Here is a 16,788-nt window from a genome sequence, read left to right as displayed (position 1 = left end):
ATTGGAGTTTGGATGAGACCGGAAGTTATCTGGTCTTATCCCTATCTCTCCATCTAAAACCAAATTCAAATTTGAATTTGAAATGCAACTGAAAGGAAGAGGTCGGAATAGGCCTAAACACATGGGACCCACCTACTAGTGATTTCCCACCAGTGGGCCCCACTGGCCTATCTCTAACATCTCCCACTCAATCACATTGTGGAATAGGCATACAAATTTGTCTATATAACTTGCTTAATAATAATCAAAGTCAAACATCGTGATCAAAAGAATCAGAGGCATGGGACCATCTGGATCACTGTAATCTTCTCACAGGTGTTAAAGTACTAAGTGACCACTTAACTTGTAAGCCCCGTATCCTAGATCGTACCGTTCCGTAGACTTCCGCGGTCTTTCCGGTCGAATTCCAACAACCTTCGACCCTTAACCGGTATTTGCACGCGACCCTGAGTTACGCGCTATCAATCTGAATTGACTCAAACTGAGACTTATACTCTTGCGACCGCGCTGTTGCCGCGGTTCCGATGTCGTGTCTCGCGCGCCAATCCGATACTCTGGCCAGGAGATGTGGGCCAGCGTTTGGTGTGAGGAAAACGTCGCGCGTGCAAATTTTAAGAGAATTTCTACAATATGTCACATCAATCAATCATCCAATCAATCCCATCATGTCAAGTACATGTATCACCTCTCACCCATCCCCAAGCAACCCCAAAGTCAAAAGTTTCTTACACCACCCATACCTTTCTTACACAATCTACTACAAAAGTCAAAAAAGGCCTTACACACCCATCCCTCTCTCTCCCATCCATCACTCTATCACATCTCTCTCTTTACAACTCTCTTTCTCTCTCTCTCTCTCTCTCTCTCTCTCTCTCTCTTTTCAAACTCACTCCCAAGCAACAATCCCAAGCAAAGAGAGGTGCTCATGTCCAAGCCCTTCCCAAGAGAGAAAGTGATTTTGTGGCCCACTTCCCACCCTAAGAATCATCATCCTAGCCATTCAAACCTCATCACCCTCCATCAAAGTGAAGCACAAGGAGACCGACTTTTCAACGGACCAAGAAGATTAAATGGTGGGTGCTTTTATAGGCTAGTTTTTTCATGTTTTCATGATGGGCCAAGTGAGGCATACCGATCGATGGTATGGATCTCACTTTAGACCCTAAGATGTGGCCAATGGCCCACCTTGATTATCAACATCATTCCATGATGGGGCCATTCTCCATGGACCCCATCATGACGTTTACTTTCTAGTTTGAAAAGGGGTCATCTAGACCTTCTATTTCAGTGGAGAAAGGAATCCCCACAATTGATCTTTGATTTGATGGGCCCACATGTATTGGGACCCACTTGATGTATGATTGATTGCAAGGGAAGGCCCATAATGTCGGGGTCCCTCCATCACGCGTGTCCCACTCTCTCTTTCTCTTTCTCTCTCTCCCTCTCTTTTTCATTTTTCTTTTCTTGTGTTAATATGGTCATGTGGCCCATCAGGATGGACCCCACCATGAGGCAGGTATTTTATCCAAACCATTTATAAGTGGGGCCCACTTTAAATGTGTTGTACCCACACCATCCATCATTTGGTGGCCCACCTAAGCAGGGCCCACCTCAATGCATGTGCAACGCCCAACCGTCCAGCGTCCAAGGACGCTGGACAAAAGGGAAAACACAAATATTAGCTTGTTTCCAAGCTTATGGGGTGACCCACTCATATAGGCCCCACCTTGATGTATGTATTCAATCCACGCCTTCCATTCCTTTCCCAAGCTCATTTTAGGCATTGAGCCGAAGGATGGGGCCAATCCGACTTTCGGGCGGGCCATAGCATAGCAAACCGTGGGTTTGCCGTTGAAATATCCCCCTGTCGTTTCTATACCCCAAAATATATTGAATATTGGGCTTGTTTGGCTTGTCTTGAGATATGGGAAGCAATGGCGGGGTTGGATTCTTCCAACGCGGGCCCCATATGTGAAATACCTCAGGACAAAAATATATGAAAATGCATGCAGCAGGCGCTGTTGCTGTCAGCGCGCGCAGGCCTGCTGCACTGACGGACGGGCGGACGGGCAGGCAGACCCACGGCCCCATTCGTGGGCCCCACTGTGATGTGGGTTGGGTGATCCACACCGTGCATCTGGTGGGCCTCCTTTTGGACGTTGGGCCCTCCAAAAATCAGCCTCATACAACATTCAAGTGGCCCATGTCACAGTAAACAGTGGTGAATTGAACATCTGCCATTGAAACCCTTTTTGGGTGACGCAGAGGTTTTGGATCTTTATGAAATTTGTTTCCTCTTCATCAGGGTCTACGTGACCTCATCAACAGATTGGCTGGGCCCCACGTGGGACCAATGATGTATGTGTTTCCATCCGCGCCGTCCACCCCCCCTGGACGTTGAATGCTATTTAATATAATATTAATGTATTATATTATATTATATTAATATATGATATAATATATTACATATTGTATTATAATTTTATATATAATTTCATGCATGAGCTGTCGAGGGTGGGCCGTGCGTGGGAACCACCTTTGCCCCTTGTTGTGCAGCAGCTATGGAGCTACTCCTTTTGGCAGCAGCAAGCCTAGGCCCTACATGATGTATGTGTCTTATCTACACCGTCCACGGTTTGGATGGTGGGGCCACCATGATGCATGTGTTGCATCCATGCCGTCTAACCATTTATGAGATCATTCTTTTGGCATGGGAAAATGGGTGTGATCCAAAGTTCAAGTAGCCCCCACCATTTAAATAAGTGGACCGTGACATCCACCGTTCAAACTCCTAAGGGCCACAAGTAGTTTCCAGTTAAGTTGATATTTATTTTCACTTCAACTACTCCATGTTAACTTATGAATAGGTCGGATCTCAAATACTTAAGGGTGGGCCCGATTGATATACATTTGGCCCACTTGGACAACCCATTTTGACTCGGCCCATTTGATTGGCCCATTTAATTCGGCCCATATGATTAGAACCATCTTGATATAGTTATGGCCCATCCATTAAGGCCCACCTGATATACATAAGGCCCATGTTATGCGGCCCATTTGTTGTATCTAAGGCCCATGGGTCGAGGCCCAATTGGATGTACACAAGTCCATTACAATGTGTGACTCTACCATGGTTTGTGTAATAATGTTATGACGACCGTGTCTTGGGAACAATGTTGGTTTGATGTCCACATTGTAAGAATAATGTTGGTTATATGTCCGCATTATAATTCTCCCTAGGGCCCATTGTTAGGCCCACACTTGTAGGCCGTCTAGGCCCATTTTCGTTATGAACAACATCTATCACCATATAGCATGTTTAGTATAGTTCCATGATTCATGACCATACGCATCATATGTATGCTTGATATGAGAAGTGACTGATCATAGCATATGCCTTCGGGCAGATTGTTTAGGGGCTCCCGGTTAGGTGGTGTTGCCCTATATGAACGCATGATATGCGCAGGATTGCTGCATGACTGATAGTGTGATCCATGCATTTCACATTGTGTGACATGATTACTGTACGCCTTAGCGACATCAGGGCCGTAGCCTCCACAGACATACTGTGGTTGGCAAGATTGGATACCGAAAATCTTGATCTACATGGGGTGCTATAAATATCCCTGGGTGAAAGTCCCTAAACCCTTATGGTACCAGGAGGTTGCTCCAACGTCTAGACTGAGTGGGTACAGGAGCGCCGAGTGCCGATTACCAGAAGGCCGCGCTTTCCACTATGTCGTGGTCGGTTGAAAGGGGGTGTGGCCTTACCAGCTCGAGTGGTGGGGGCAAAGCTAGGTTGAGTTTGACCAGCTCGAGGAATGGGTCCGCTATCGACGAGCCGAGCCCGATATTGGCAGGCGGATAGTGCGGTCTCTTCCACTCACCTTATTGCGTGCAATGGGGCGGTAATCTAGTTGGAGTGTACTAGACTCCGGTGATATTCCAGAATTGAGCTGTATTAATATATGGACTTAGATGAGGATTCGCATGCTTGGTTGCATTTCGCACCGCATGGCCCTGGTATGACCGACATCATTCATGCCTTGCACCGCATGGCTTTGGTACGGCTAATAGCATTCATGGATTCATCAGCATATTCCGCATTACTCTGATACTGCATAATTGTAATACTACCTTACGCACACACTTACACCACCCTCTAAGCTTTCTATAAGCTTATGCACGACCGTTGCGTGCAGGTGACGTTGGACCGCAGCAACGCTGAGGTAGGAGCGCATAGCAGATCATCTTAGAGCTTTTTGTTCATTATCATTGTATTTCCCTTTATGCTCATTGTACTTATAAATTTTTTGATCATAGTGGAAATGTGATGGAGTTTTTGGTTGTTGTTTGTGGGTTATGCCTTTGGTTATGCTCATTACGAATCAAACTGATGTTGAAAATCCTCCTCGTAGCATCTCAGGATCGGAACCTGGCGAATGGGCGCTGGGAGCCGAGAATTGGATACTATGGAGGCTGTCCTAGTCCACATGACCACACCGGATGGAGTTAACTCTTGATCTGGAGTACTTGGTTAACATACGCACTTATCCAACTTATCGAGTTATTTTAAAAACTCTATTTTTCATAAACTTCGACTAAAATCAATTTAAAATAATACACACACACACACTTTTAAGAAAAAATATTTGTTTGCAAAAGTCTAATAAAAACAACTCGATACTGCTGGCGGATAAGTCTTCAAGTGCGTATTTATAGTTCTAGAAACTTGGTGTAGCTGTCATGGGATCTTCCCCATGCAGATGTGTAATTTGAAATCAATCAAGCTGCTTTCCTAGCGTAATTGAGTCTGGCCAATCAAGGACCTTTCGTCATAGTACACTAAAGTAGCGACACTCAATCTCATTCTCCTATATACAAGAGGAGGGTAGTTAAGGACACAAAGAGTCACCTACGGGACTGGCTACTCACACATTGGAATGATTAGGTCGAATCAAAGCAATCTGTAGGTAAAAGGTCCCTGCACATGGCTACAATCCACGTCGTAAAGTAGACAATACTAGGTATATGTCGGGTCTACAATATGCATGTTATTCTAGATGAGGTACAACTCATCTCATAACCTCACAACCTAGCTATTAATTCAGGCCATAACATTGATCGCATGAAAAAGGAATGTTGCGATTATGTTATTCGACTTGATCGGTATCATCTTAAATCTTAAAAGATTGTAGGCGGATATGACTCACTCATATCCTTATCCTTTATTATTCATAATGAAGAGAAGTCCATACCTTAATATATGAACATCGCTCCAAATGTAACTCTCTTGTACATTTAAGGTTAGTCAACCCGTGCGAGTGGGTGACCGGCCTGCCGACAAAAAAATAGAAATCCTACATGATCTCATGAAAAATGCTGATATCTACTTACCTAGTTTATATTAGTACTCAATACTGAATAAATGGAATGTGCTATTCATTAATGAAAAATCAAATGTACTAAATACAAGCATATCACTCAAGCTTTCCTCAATCCCATCTGCCTAACGTGAACCTGAAATAAATCTCTGGCTATAGGTTTCGTCATGGGATCAGCCATCATTTCATTAGTAGAAATGTAGCTGAGGGTGACCTTCTTATCTCTCACTTGATCACGGACGTAATGATACTTGATCTCAATGTGCTTGAACTTCTGGTGGTGTTTAGGGTCTTTTGCCAAGTCAACAGAGAAGTATTATTTATCTTTAACGATATAGGCTGATGAACGCTCGGTATAACACCCAGACCTAGTAAAAATCTGTGAACCCATACACACTCCTGAACTGCAGCACAACATGCAATGTACTCGGCTTCCATAGATGAAAGAGCTGTGGATGTCTGTTTCTTACTCGACCATGAGATAACTCCCCCTCCAAGTACGAATACATATCCTGAAGTATCAGAATATCCTTTGAGCTCGAGGCTCGTGCCTTAGTAACACAACATTAGGTCTTTTGTTCCTCTAAGATAGCAGAATATACGTTTGACGGCTTGCCAATGAGACTGTCCCGGGTTACTCTAATAACGACTGACTATACCAACTGCATAGCTAATATCCAGTCTGGTGCAAAGCATAGCATACATTAAGCTCGCTACTGCGCTTGCATAAGGTACTGAGGACATATCAAATTTCTCGGCTTCACTCTGGGGACACGATTTTCTGTTTAACTCGGTAGCTTTATCCATAAGGGTTTCAACAACTTTTGAATTTTTCATCCTGAATCGCTTTAAGATGTTTTGTATATAGGTGGCTTGAGACAAGCTAAAAAATTTCTTAGGGCGATCCCTGATGATTTTTACCCCAAGAATAAAGTTGGCTTCACCGAGATCTTTCATCTTAAAGTTCGAGAATAGCCAATCTTTACTCAATATCAATAATTGCATGTCATTACCAGCTAGCAGGATATCGTTTACATATAGAGATAGTATCAGAAAAGATCTTCCAAACCGTTTTATGTATACACAATGATCTTCTTCACTCATTGTGAATCCAAAAGTAGTGATGGTTAAGTGGAACCTCATATACCATTGTCTTGAAGATTGCTTCAGCCCATAGATAGATTTCAACAATTTACATACTTTCTTTGGATGATTTTTGTCTATATAACCCATGGGTTGTTGCATGTATATCTGTTCATCCAAGTCACCATTTAAGAAGGCGATCTTTACATCCATCTGATATAACTCTAAGTTTAAACCTGCGACAATGGACAAGATCATCCGGATTATGGAGAACTTTGCAACGGGTGAAAAAGTCTCATCGTAATTAATGCCTTCTTTCCGTGTGAAACATTTAGCAACTAATAGTGCTTTGTACTTGTCAAGTGTACTATCTGTCTTCTTTTGATCTTTAGTATCCACTTATTACCTATTGCTTTGCAATTGGAAGGTAGATCAGCAAGTTTCCAAACTTTATTCTTCTCCATGGAAGCGATCTATTCATCCATAGCAGTCACCCAATCGGCCGAGTTAGAAAATAATAATGCATCCTGATACGAATCATGTTTATCATTATCAACCGCAACGTAAGAGAATGTATGTCCCTCAATATCGAAGTATCTTCGGGGAATCAATCCTCTTTCACTTAGACGTAACTCAGGAGCATGCTGAAATGTTCTCCCACTGTCCTGACGAATTATAGGAGCATCATCATTTTGATAAGCAAAACTCCCACTCTCCTGAGATACATCGGGTATTTCAAAAAGTTCTATTGGAACCTATTACTACATTCGGCTGGGATATCCATCTTTGACGAAGGTCACGTCCCGAGATTCTATCTCAATCCATCGTCCATGGTCCTCATAAACTAGAATATATCCCTTTGAATGCATGAGGTACCTTAGGAATACGCATTCAATGGTTTTACTATCAAGTTTACCTCTATACGGAGTAGGCAGCAAAACATATCCCAAAGATCTCCAAGGGCATAGGTTAGTTAGAGAAAGAATTCTCCCAGACCACATCTCATATGGGGTCTTAGGAATGGATTTGGATGAGACTTTATTAAGGACATAGACGACTGTTAACAATGCGTCTCCCCAGAATGTGGTAGAGAGATTGGCTGGTGCCATCCTTGATCTAACCATGTCCAATAGTATCTCATTCCTTGTCTCTGCTACACCATTTTGTTGTGAAGTGTAAGCCATTGTGTATTGCCGAACAATGCCAACGTTTTCACAATATGATTTAAATGTTTCAGATGTATACTCGCCACCTCTATCAGATCGAAAGATTTTAATCTTTTTCTCAAGCTGATTTTCTATCTCAGCTTTATATTTAAGAAAACAATCAAAAGCCTCAGATTTGTGTGAGATGAGATACACATATCCATAGCGCGAGTAATTGTCAATGAAAGTGACAAAGTACTAATATCCATTTCTGGCATGTACATTGAAGGGTCCACAAATATCTGAATAAATTATCTCTAGTGGGGCCTTCGACCTAGCCACTTTAGAAAATAGTTTCTTCGAAGTCTTCCCGAACACACAATGTTCACAAAATGACAAATCAACTTTGGATAAGGAGTCTAACAGACTAGAATGTATTAGTCTTGTCATATAATCCTTTCCGATGTGACATAACCTTGCGTGCCATTTTAGAGATTCAGATACCACATTTTTATTTTACATAATAGATAAAGCAAGAGCTGCATTATTACTATTTATGTCTAAAATAAATAAATTTGAAATTAAATTTTTCCATGCAAAGATGAGATTATTTAGTCTCAAAGAAACTTGTGTCCCAGAAAAATGAATATCAAAACCATCAAATAATAACCTAGAAATAGAAATTAAATTTCGACGTATGCCCAGTGCATAAAGAGTATCACCGAGGATTATTGTTCGCCCTATGCGCATACGGAGATGGAAACACCAATCCCTAGTATGTCTTCAACAGCGTTATTTCCCATACACACCTTGTAACTTTCCTTGTCTATAGGTCGGAATTCCTCGAGTTTTCAACGACTTTGTGTCACGTTCTTTGTTGCGCCTGAATCCAAAATTCACTCGTTAGATATAGTATCAACAGAAAGGATTTCAAAACAAACGCGTACATACAAAGTATCTAGTGATTTAGGAATTACCGTATTTTTGTGGGCACACTGTCGGGCATAATAACGAGAATTTCTGCAAACGAAGCAGATTATGTTGGTCTTTTTCTACTTCTTCTTTCCATTCCCCTCCTCGAGATTTGGAGGAGGTGCTTTGGACTTCTGTTATTGGTCATTCTTTTTCGTCTTCTTGTGAGCTTTAAACCGTTTCTTGTTAGCTTTTCGCTTATGGGTTTCTGCTACAAAGGCCTTGGTCGAACCTGACTGAATTGCATTCATTTCAACTTCTTGTACCAAATGGTCACAAAAGTCTCTGAACATAGTGATAGAATCAGTATGGTTTAGAATTCTTTTGATTGGACCCTAAGATTCGGGCAAGGAACGGTGCATTGGTATTATCTTTTAATTTTCAGTCAATTTGCACTCAACATTCCTAAGGGCACCTATCATCTGCTCCATCTTACGGATATGATCTTTGATGGGGTAGCCACATCCTATACTCCTGAAATTCTAATTCCATTGCCCGAACTTTTGCATCTGACTTCTGTGCATAGGCATTTGTCAGTGCTTCCCAGATTCCTTTAGCGGTGTCATGTACTTCATACGTTGGTATGAGTTCTTTGTGCATAATGCTAATTAGGACATTACGGGCAGAATGATTTTGTTTACGCTACTTATTGTAGCAGGTCATTGCAGCCCTATGTTCTCGTAAATTTTCATTTTCAGCTAATATAGGTTCATCTTGAACCTCATTGAGTATATGCGATATATTATCCTTGTCCAGAAGGCTTTGCATCGCACGACAGCAGTCTTCGTAGTTGTTACTGTCGAATTATTGTCCTTTGAGCTGTTTAGTGATTAACGCTTTAGTGGCCATCTCTACGTTGCATCAAGTATCACTACTTAGCTATATGTCATCAGCATTTCTATGTGTTATTCAAAAATTCAAATTATACAAGTAGTCAACACATCTTAACGAGATCTGAAAGTCCACATACCCGAATGGGTAGTGTAGATCAATCAAGTTCTTTTTTAAAGATGAGTTTAATGCTTTTATAAGAATATATTTGTATAATGTGCAACCTTTCATTACTTGGTTGTATGCATCATTTGGTGGAGGAGAATTAACTCCCACTCAGGTTATGCACAACCTTTTATATAGGTAGCATTCTAGCACTAAGTTTTCTATTTTCCAATGAAAAATGAAGAGAGCTTAGATCTAATCACATCAAGCCTAATTATATCACATATATAAACATTATGATCAGAAAAAAAAAAGTGCTTAAATATAAAGAGAGTTCTTTCATCACCAGTGATCATGTCCACTAGCGATAGATCCAATCATTACTATTAATGATCATTATTGATGATGGATCGCCTAAACACATGGGACCCACTCACTAGTGATTGCCCACTAGTGGGCCTATGTCCAACACATTTAACACAGACGATCCATACTCAATTATATATCAATCGGGTTCGGGTTTGGTTGGGCAACCCAAGCCTGACCTAAGTTTGTCGGGTTGGTGTTTGTATAACCCAAGCCTGAGACTGAACCCAATACATCCTACCCGAGCCCAACCTAATGTCGGGTCGGTCAGGTTGAACCTGCCTCACTTTCAGCCCTGTATGAGAACGTATGGGATGTTACATTTCAAGTTATTACAGATCGAATGACACGGTTATACGATGACATGATAACCAAATTCAGGAGATGAAACATAGAAATCAACAATTCACAAAGTCAACCACAAAATTGGAAGACTGATCATATTCATTTACCTGATCCAACAGCTACAATGATTTACACTACGCACTCTCTCTCTCTCTCTCTCTCTCTCTCTCTCTCTCTCTCTCTTGCCACAATCCTTCTTACCCCACCTCTCTCAGCATGTGTAAAGGAGATGAGAGAGGGGAAGAGGCAGTGGGCGGAGGGTGGCAGCCCTCTAAGCTGCCACGTGTAAGTGGGCCCCACTATGGGTTGCCCCTAGCACATGTCCAACAGGCAGCCAGTCATTGAACTTTCTCTGAGAATTCCTGTTTTGATTTTGATTTTTTTAAAATGAAACAATATTCAAAAAGCAAACCCCAGATAGCTGGAGCAAAGCTACAACAACGACGGTGATGATGATAAATACACACATACAATTTGATCATTGATGGCTAATTGACTATGCCCACATCTAAAGATATGTGCCACAATGTTGAAAACCCATGCTACCTGGCTCAAACCCAAGCTACCTGGCTCCACTACACAAAGGAAATGGGGAGCATGATATATGATTAATTAATCATGAGGCTTGCACCTCATACATTAAAAATAAATAAATAAATAAATAAAGAATTTTAGTGATTATTCAATTAACCCGTTACAAGATATCAAAAATTTTAAACAAAGAAGAATTTTTATTAACAACACAAGTCTAAGGCCTCCTCCTTGAACCAGACTCATCGTGGTGTGGACGTCTTCGCTTCGAGCCATCCGATGTCCATCCCATTGTAAGCGATGGGAGCATACATCCATAGATCATTAGAGCTCAAGAGCTACAAAGAAAGAGAAAAAGAGGAACTAATCAATCAACATTCTAAGCTAATCTTTTCATGAAAATAGAATCTTGTATAGTTTAGTATTTATAAATTACAACAGCGTATCCTGTTAGTAGATACGAACACGTAGCGTTGTGTATGTGTATCGATGATCTTATCGGAAAATGCTGTATTTATATAATAATGAGGCAATTTGGGACTCCATGAATTGGTTATTATTTAAAGTATAAACTATGGTTTACTCACATGAATATTTAAATAATCTTGATTTTGGGAACTTTGAAAAAGAATCATAAACGCCAGATGCTTATTGAAATGTTCACAATCTTTCAGGTTTCTTGAAAATTGGCCAGAATCCATCACATTTTGATGGAAGGCATAAACTATCCTTCCATTGAAAGCATTTGATTGTGAAGAGAAATGAGAAGGCTAACAGTAGGATTATGGATCCGTCTCGACGCGCTCATGCGAATAATCACTTCCATACAAGACATTCATCAATGATGGGCCAGATTGGGAGTTGCATGGCCCAGAAATCAGGTTCATCTGGTCAGTTAGAAATTTGGCTGTTGGGTCACATTCGAGGTACACGGTGGCCCACCTGATGACCTCTCCTGCATAATTTTTAGGTCTCAACACATACAAAATGAGTCACATCTGATGAACGGCCTGGATCTCACACATGCTGCATTGGTGTGTGTGGGGAGAATCACCAGTAACCTTGAGGATTTGAAACAATGTTGTGTTCTAATTCTACCTTAATTTGAAGCTGCAAGAACTTCACATACTGAACTGCTTCTTCAAGCATGGTGCTTATGTCTACCTGTCATTAGAAATACCAAAACAAAAGCCGATGAGAATCCCAACTACCAATTAGACTATTATTCTCCTTAAATTTCTCAATAGAAGGAATATCATTATAATAAAATTTAAAAAAATACACATTCTAGTATATAAAACCAGTAAATAAAGAGAAATGGACAATTCCATTGAGTATACTCACTTTCGTTCCGTTCGGGACCAAGTTCTGTAAGATCCTCAACCGTTCGTTGATTCTCTCTCTTCTTTTCTGATTAAGAAAAAAAAAAAAACAAAGATAACCCACATCAGTTTTTTCACAAATGAAATCAGTAAAGTCTGAATTATAGGTAATCATCGTCTTGTTAATTATGATCATAATGTGGTAATTACCCTTGCGTAGAGGCTTTGAGGATCGGTCGCTGACCCTCGACTGGCTCTTGTTTTTCCGCTCGAAATGAGAGCTGAAGACTCTTTAGAGCTTGAGCTTGGTCCTCCATTGAGTTCTTGGGAAGCAATCGAATCGTCATCGGAAGAATAGCTGCTAGAGCTCTGACCATTCATAGCAGCATTGCTCTCTTCCTCATCAGCAGTCCTAAGAAGCTTGTGATTCTTCTTTGATTGGGGCTTCTTCCCATTCCTTTGGGCCTGCATTGTGAAGTTATTATGAGATTACAAAACACACCAGGACATCGTTGATCAGGAATGGTTAGGTGGGTCACACCATGTGGGAGGGGCCATAGCCCACAAGAAAGTTTGATTGAATTAATGGTGGTTGTCTGATCAGTGCCACTGAAAAATGGACAGTTTGCTCATAAACAAGAAACTGTCCATGTTCAACCAGCTAAGTTCATATGATCAGAGTTGTCTATTCATGACAACTTTTCGCCTCTGGCCCATCCATGTGTGGCCCACCAGATCAACATTCTCAATCACCATACATTCTGCTATCTATGAAACACAAATCAAATTAACATTTGGCTTCACATAAAGCTACTTAAAACATGTTAAAGACATTGTATACTCACATCTCCTGAAACTCGAGTTTTCTTCTTTGGATTCTCAGATGGGTCGGCACTGTTTCTATCCATCGTCACCTCATTGAATTCAGGCGCCTTAAGTTTTCTTTTTGACTGCGGTATCTGATTGGAAAGAACGACAGCTCCTGATGGCTCTGGACAGTGCTCTCCCAAACCATCACAGTTCATCTCTTCATTCAAGCAAGCATCTTCGAATACATTACCGCCAATCAACTGCAGCGACGAGCTGATATTTTCCTCATCCACCATACAAATGTCCATCATCGCGGTCCCATCATTCATCAGCGAGACCGAATTAGCATCACCCAAGTGATAATTTTTGCAGAATAGACTACTAGTGTTCTCTTGTGGCCAGCATTGCAGGCTAGAATTCATCACATCCTCACAATTGTAATGCACATTCTCATCACCAATCGCAATGCTCGTAGATTCATAACCAGACCAAAAAGCCGACGACACCCCGACACTCGGATCGCAATCTTTCGCATTCATAAACGGACAGCCACCAAGCAACTGCGACATGAATTCAGCCTCATCATCAGCTGTCGCCACTCCACTGAACGAGCTCCAATTTAGCTCAGACAATGCTCCTATGGGGTCCATTTCTTTTCTCGATCAGACGTCTGTAGTGAATTGAACAGTCTACCGTCAGAGTGCTGAGAGAAGCTGAGCCGCTCTCGATGGTTGGATTATCAACAGAGATTAGACATACTTATACAAACAGCTCCTGAGAATATTGCAGAGAACTGAAATCAATTTCAATACCAATATCTCAACATTCTTAGTTATAAATAATCAGGTGGGCCCAAGTTTTCTGTATGGCGATTATCGCTGGTGGGTCCCAGGGCATCTAACAGCTCAGAGCATGACCAAATTCAGACAATGATAGATCAACTAAAAAAAAGAGCATCCCTCCATGTGTTCTAAAAACATCTGACTTATGAAGCCTAGAAAACACAATTCCAGATGCAATTTAAAAATGAAATCATGGAAGTTAGATTTGTATTTTAGAATGTAGGATCTGGATCAGTCATTGAAATGGGCTAAAACCCAGGATTGGTTAGGACTTAAACGAGCGATTTAGTGGAGAATTAGAGTGAGACAGATAATGTTGAGGGAATCGACAGAACGTGGGAAGTCTTCTTGAATATGAAAATGGTGATGGAATTTTGGGTGATTTGATTATATATATAAAAAAAAAACGCGTAGAAGGGGTGGGCCACGAGATCGTGGAGAGGGGTCTGACATTCTCAAGTACTCTGGACCGGACAATGTGATCCGGGGACTGGGATTTGTGTCCCCTTTGGAGCTAGCAACCTACCGAGTGTGGCTTGTTTGGATCTTTAGAAAAATGGGCAGTTCATGGACATGGCACAAATGCAGACTCTCTGGGAGAAGAACAGTATCAAGGGGTTCTTTTTTTTTTTTTTAAAGGTGGGGCCCACCATGCACCCGACCAATCCAGTTTGTTTGGATTAGAGAAGTGGGCTACAGCTGAATTGTGTTTAGATGGGGGCTGGATCTGGCGATCTGAACCGTTCATCTGGTGGGACATTGCGCAAAAAGATGGGGATGGGAGGAGGCGGATTGCCAGGGATGTAGTTGGTGACACGACCTTGTGGGTCCCACCGTGATGTATGTGTTTTATCCTGTGCTGTTCATCCGTTTTGTTGGATCATTTTAGGGGATGAAAATGAGGCAGATCCAAAGTTTAAGTGGACCACACCATGGGAAATGGTGGGGATAATGATGCTACCGTTGAAACCTTCCTAGGGACCACCATGATATTTGTTTGCCATCGAACCTAATACCTGGATGAAGGGAAAACACAAATATCAGCTTATCCAACACTTCTGTGCCCCCGAGAGGTTTTCAACGGTAGGTATTCAATCTCCTTTGTTTCCTGTGGTATGGTCCACCTGAGATTTGTATCTGCTTCATTTTATCGACCATGCCCTAAAATAATCTAGCTAAAACGGGTGGACGGCGTGGATATGCAACAAACACGTGGAGGTAACGCCCATGATCAGGGACTCACCCGCTGAGATGTTACCCCGGACATCGGACGCGGATTGCCTGCGGTGAGACCCCGGCCTCACTCAAGACGGTGCGGACCTTACGTGGTGCCGACCTTAACGAATATATGCTGTATCCATGCCGTAAATCTGTTTTTCCATATCATTTATAAAGGCATGATCTCAAAAGAAGAAAATCCAAATCTCAGGTGGACCATACTCTAGGAAACACTGTTGATTGAATGTCATACCGTTAAACTTCTTAGGGCGCACCTTAATTTTTTCGCAGTGTTTATTTTTCATCCAATCCAATCCGTTCATAAGGTCACATAATCCAGCATGAATGGAATATATATATATATATATATATATATATATATCAATTTGATCGAAAACTTTTGTAGCTCATTAATGGTCAATCACCACTGTTTTCTATGGTATAGTCCACCTAATAATAGGATCCGCTTATTTTTATTGAATCATGCACTGAAATGATTTGGATAAAAAGGATGGACGGCGTAGATACAGGATAGATACATCAGGGTGGGCCCACGGTAAGTGTTATAGTTTCTTGGGTGAGGCAGGGTCTAACCTAATCCGCTCTCGCTGGTAGCTGGATATTGCGGGGTGCCTCAAAAGTTATGCGATGATTGGATATGAAAAATGAGGCAGATTAAAAACTCAAGTGAGCAGCATGATAGAAAACAGTGAGAATTGGGCATCCACAGTTGAAATATTCTTAGACCACATGGGTGGTTTTGTATGAGACTAATGTTTTTGTGTTTTCAGTTCATCCAGTAGAAATGACTTTATGAACGGTATAGATGGTATATAAACATCAGGGTGGACCCATATGAACGATATAGATGACATAAAAACATTGAGGTGGACCCAATGAGATTACAATGGTAGGACACACTATGGTAAGGAAAAAGACCAAGACGCCATGGAAAAAATGACCATCGTTGAAACCCTTTCGGGTCCTAATGATATGCTTATATACTATGAAACTATTTATAAAGTTATTCTCACTAGGATGAACTTAAAACACAAATATATTAGCTTGATCTAAAATATTTGTGGCCCATAAATGTTTCAACAATAGAGGTTGAAACATTTCAGGGCATGAACTCAAACTCATTTCAGGGCATATATATTAATATACATGTTGTATGTCCATATTGTTCATCCGTTTCGTCAACTCATTTCAGGGCATGAACTCAAACTCGAAGCATATCCAAATCTTTGATGTACTCACCACAGAAAATAGTGGTGATTGAATGCCTACCATTAAAAACCTCATAAGCTCATAAGAAGCATTTTTATCTCACGAGAAGTTTTTAATAGTGGGCATTTGATTAACACTATTTCCTGTGATATGGTGCACGTTAGATTCCGATCCGCTTCATGTTTGGGCCATGGTCTAAAATGAACCGGCCAAAGAGGGACATACAACACATACATCAACGTGAACCTTGGTTATAGCCTTCCCAAGTTGTGTTTCCCTGCCTCACCAAGTCCGCATCACAAGTGGGAGCTTAGAGGGTAACAGGCTAATGAGTGAGTGCCTAATTGTGGGGTCTACCTTAGTATATATATTATATATATAAGTTGTCCAGCAGTTTTTCTAACTCATTTTAAGGCATGGTTTCAAAAACGATGTAGATCCAAATCTTATGTGGACCGCACAATAGGGATTGAATGCCCACTATTAGAAACTTCCCGAGGCCACCAAAGTTTTGGATCAAGCTGATGTTAGTGTCTTCTCTTCATTTAGGTTTGTGTAAATAAATATTCTTCATTTAGGTTTGTGTAAATAAATATTATTGTGG

At 41.2% G+C, this 16,788-nt stretch overlaps 1 protein-coding gene across 1 annotated transcript; it reads right to left on the bottom strand.

Annotated features, from left to right (window-relative positions):
* Window positions 1-10,836: 10,836 nt before the first annotated feature.
* LOC131229629 (transcription factor bHLH84-like) lies at window positions 10,837-13,657 on the bottom strand. The gene is made up of 5 exons (XM_058225618.1): window positions 12,930-13,657; window positions 12,295-12,549; window positions 12,107-12,172; window positions 11,861-11,926; window positions 10,837-11,100 (listed from the first exon to the last, which is right to left on the bottom strand). Exons 1-5 carry the CDS (start codon window positions 13,542-13,544, stop codon window positions 11,005-11,007), a joined length of 1,098 nt encoding a protein of 365 aa, XP_058081601.1. The 5' UTR covers window positions 13,545-13,657; the 3' UTR covers window positions 10,837-11,004.
* Between the last annotated feature and the right edge of the window lie 3,131 nt (window positions 13,658-16,788).

Source organism: Magnolia sinica, chromosome 16 (assembly GCF_029962835.1).
Source record: "Magnolia sinica isolate HGM2019 chromosome 16, MsV1, whole genome shotgun sequence".
Classification (NCBI taxonomy): Eukaryota; Viridiplantae; Streptophyta; class Magnoliopsida; order Magnoliales; family Magnoliaceae; genus Magnolia; species Magnolia sinica.
Note: the sequence above shows the minus strand (reverse complement) of the source record. Positions and strands in the feature narration are given on the sequence as shown.

Excerpts from the sequence above, each read along its gene's own strand:
- LOC131229629 (XM_058225618.1), bottom strand. The coding sequence starts at position 13,544 with ATGGACCCCATAGGAGCATTGTCTGAGCTAAATTGGAGCTCGTTCAGT. Across the intron at positions 12,550-12,929 it reads AAACTCGAGTTTCAGGAGAT|GCCCAAAGGAATGGGAAGAA; the intron begins GTGAGTATACAA and ends TTCACAATGCAG. Across the intron at positions 12,173-12,294 it reads CTCAAAGCCTCTACGCAAGG|AAAAGAAGAGAGAGAATCAA; the intron begins GTAATTACCACA and ends TTTCTTAATCAG.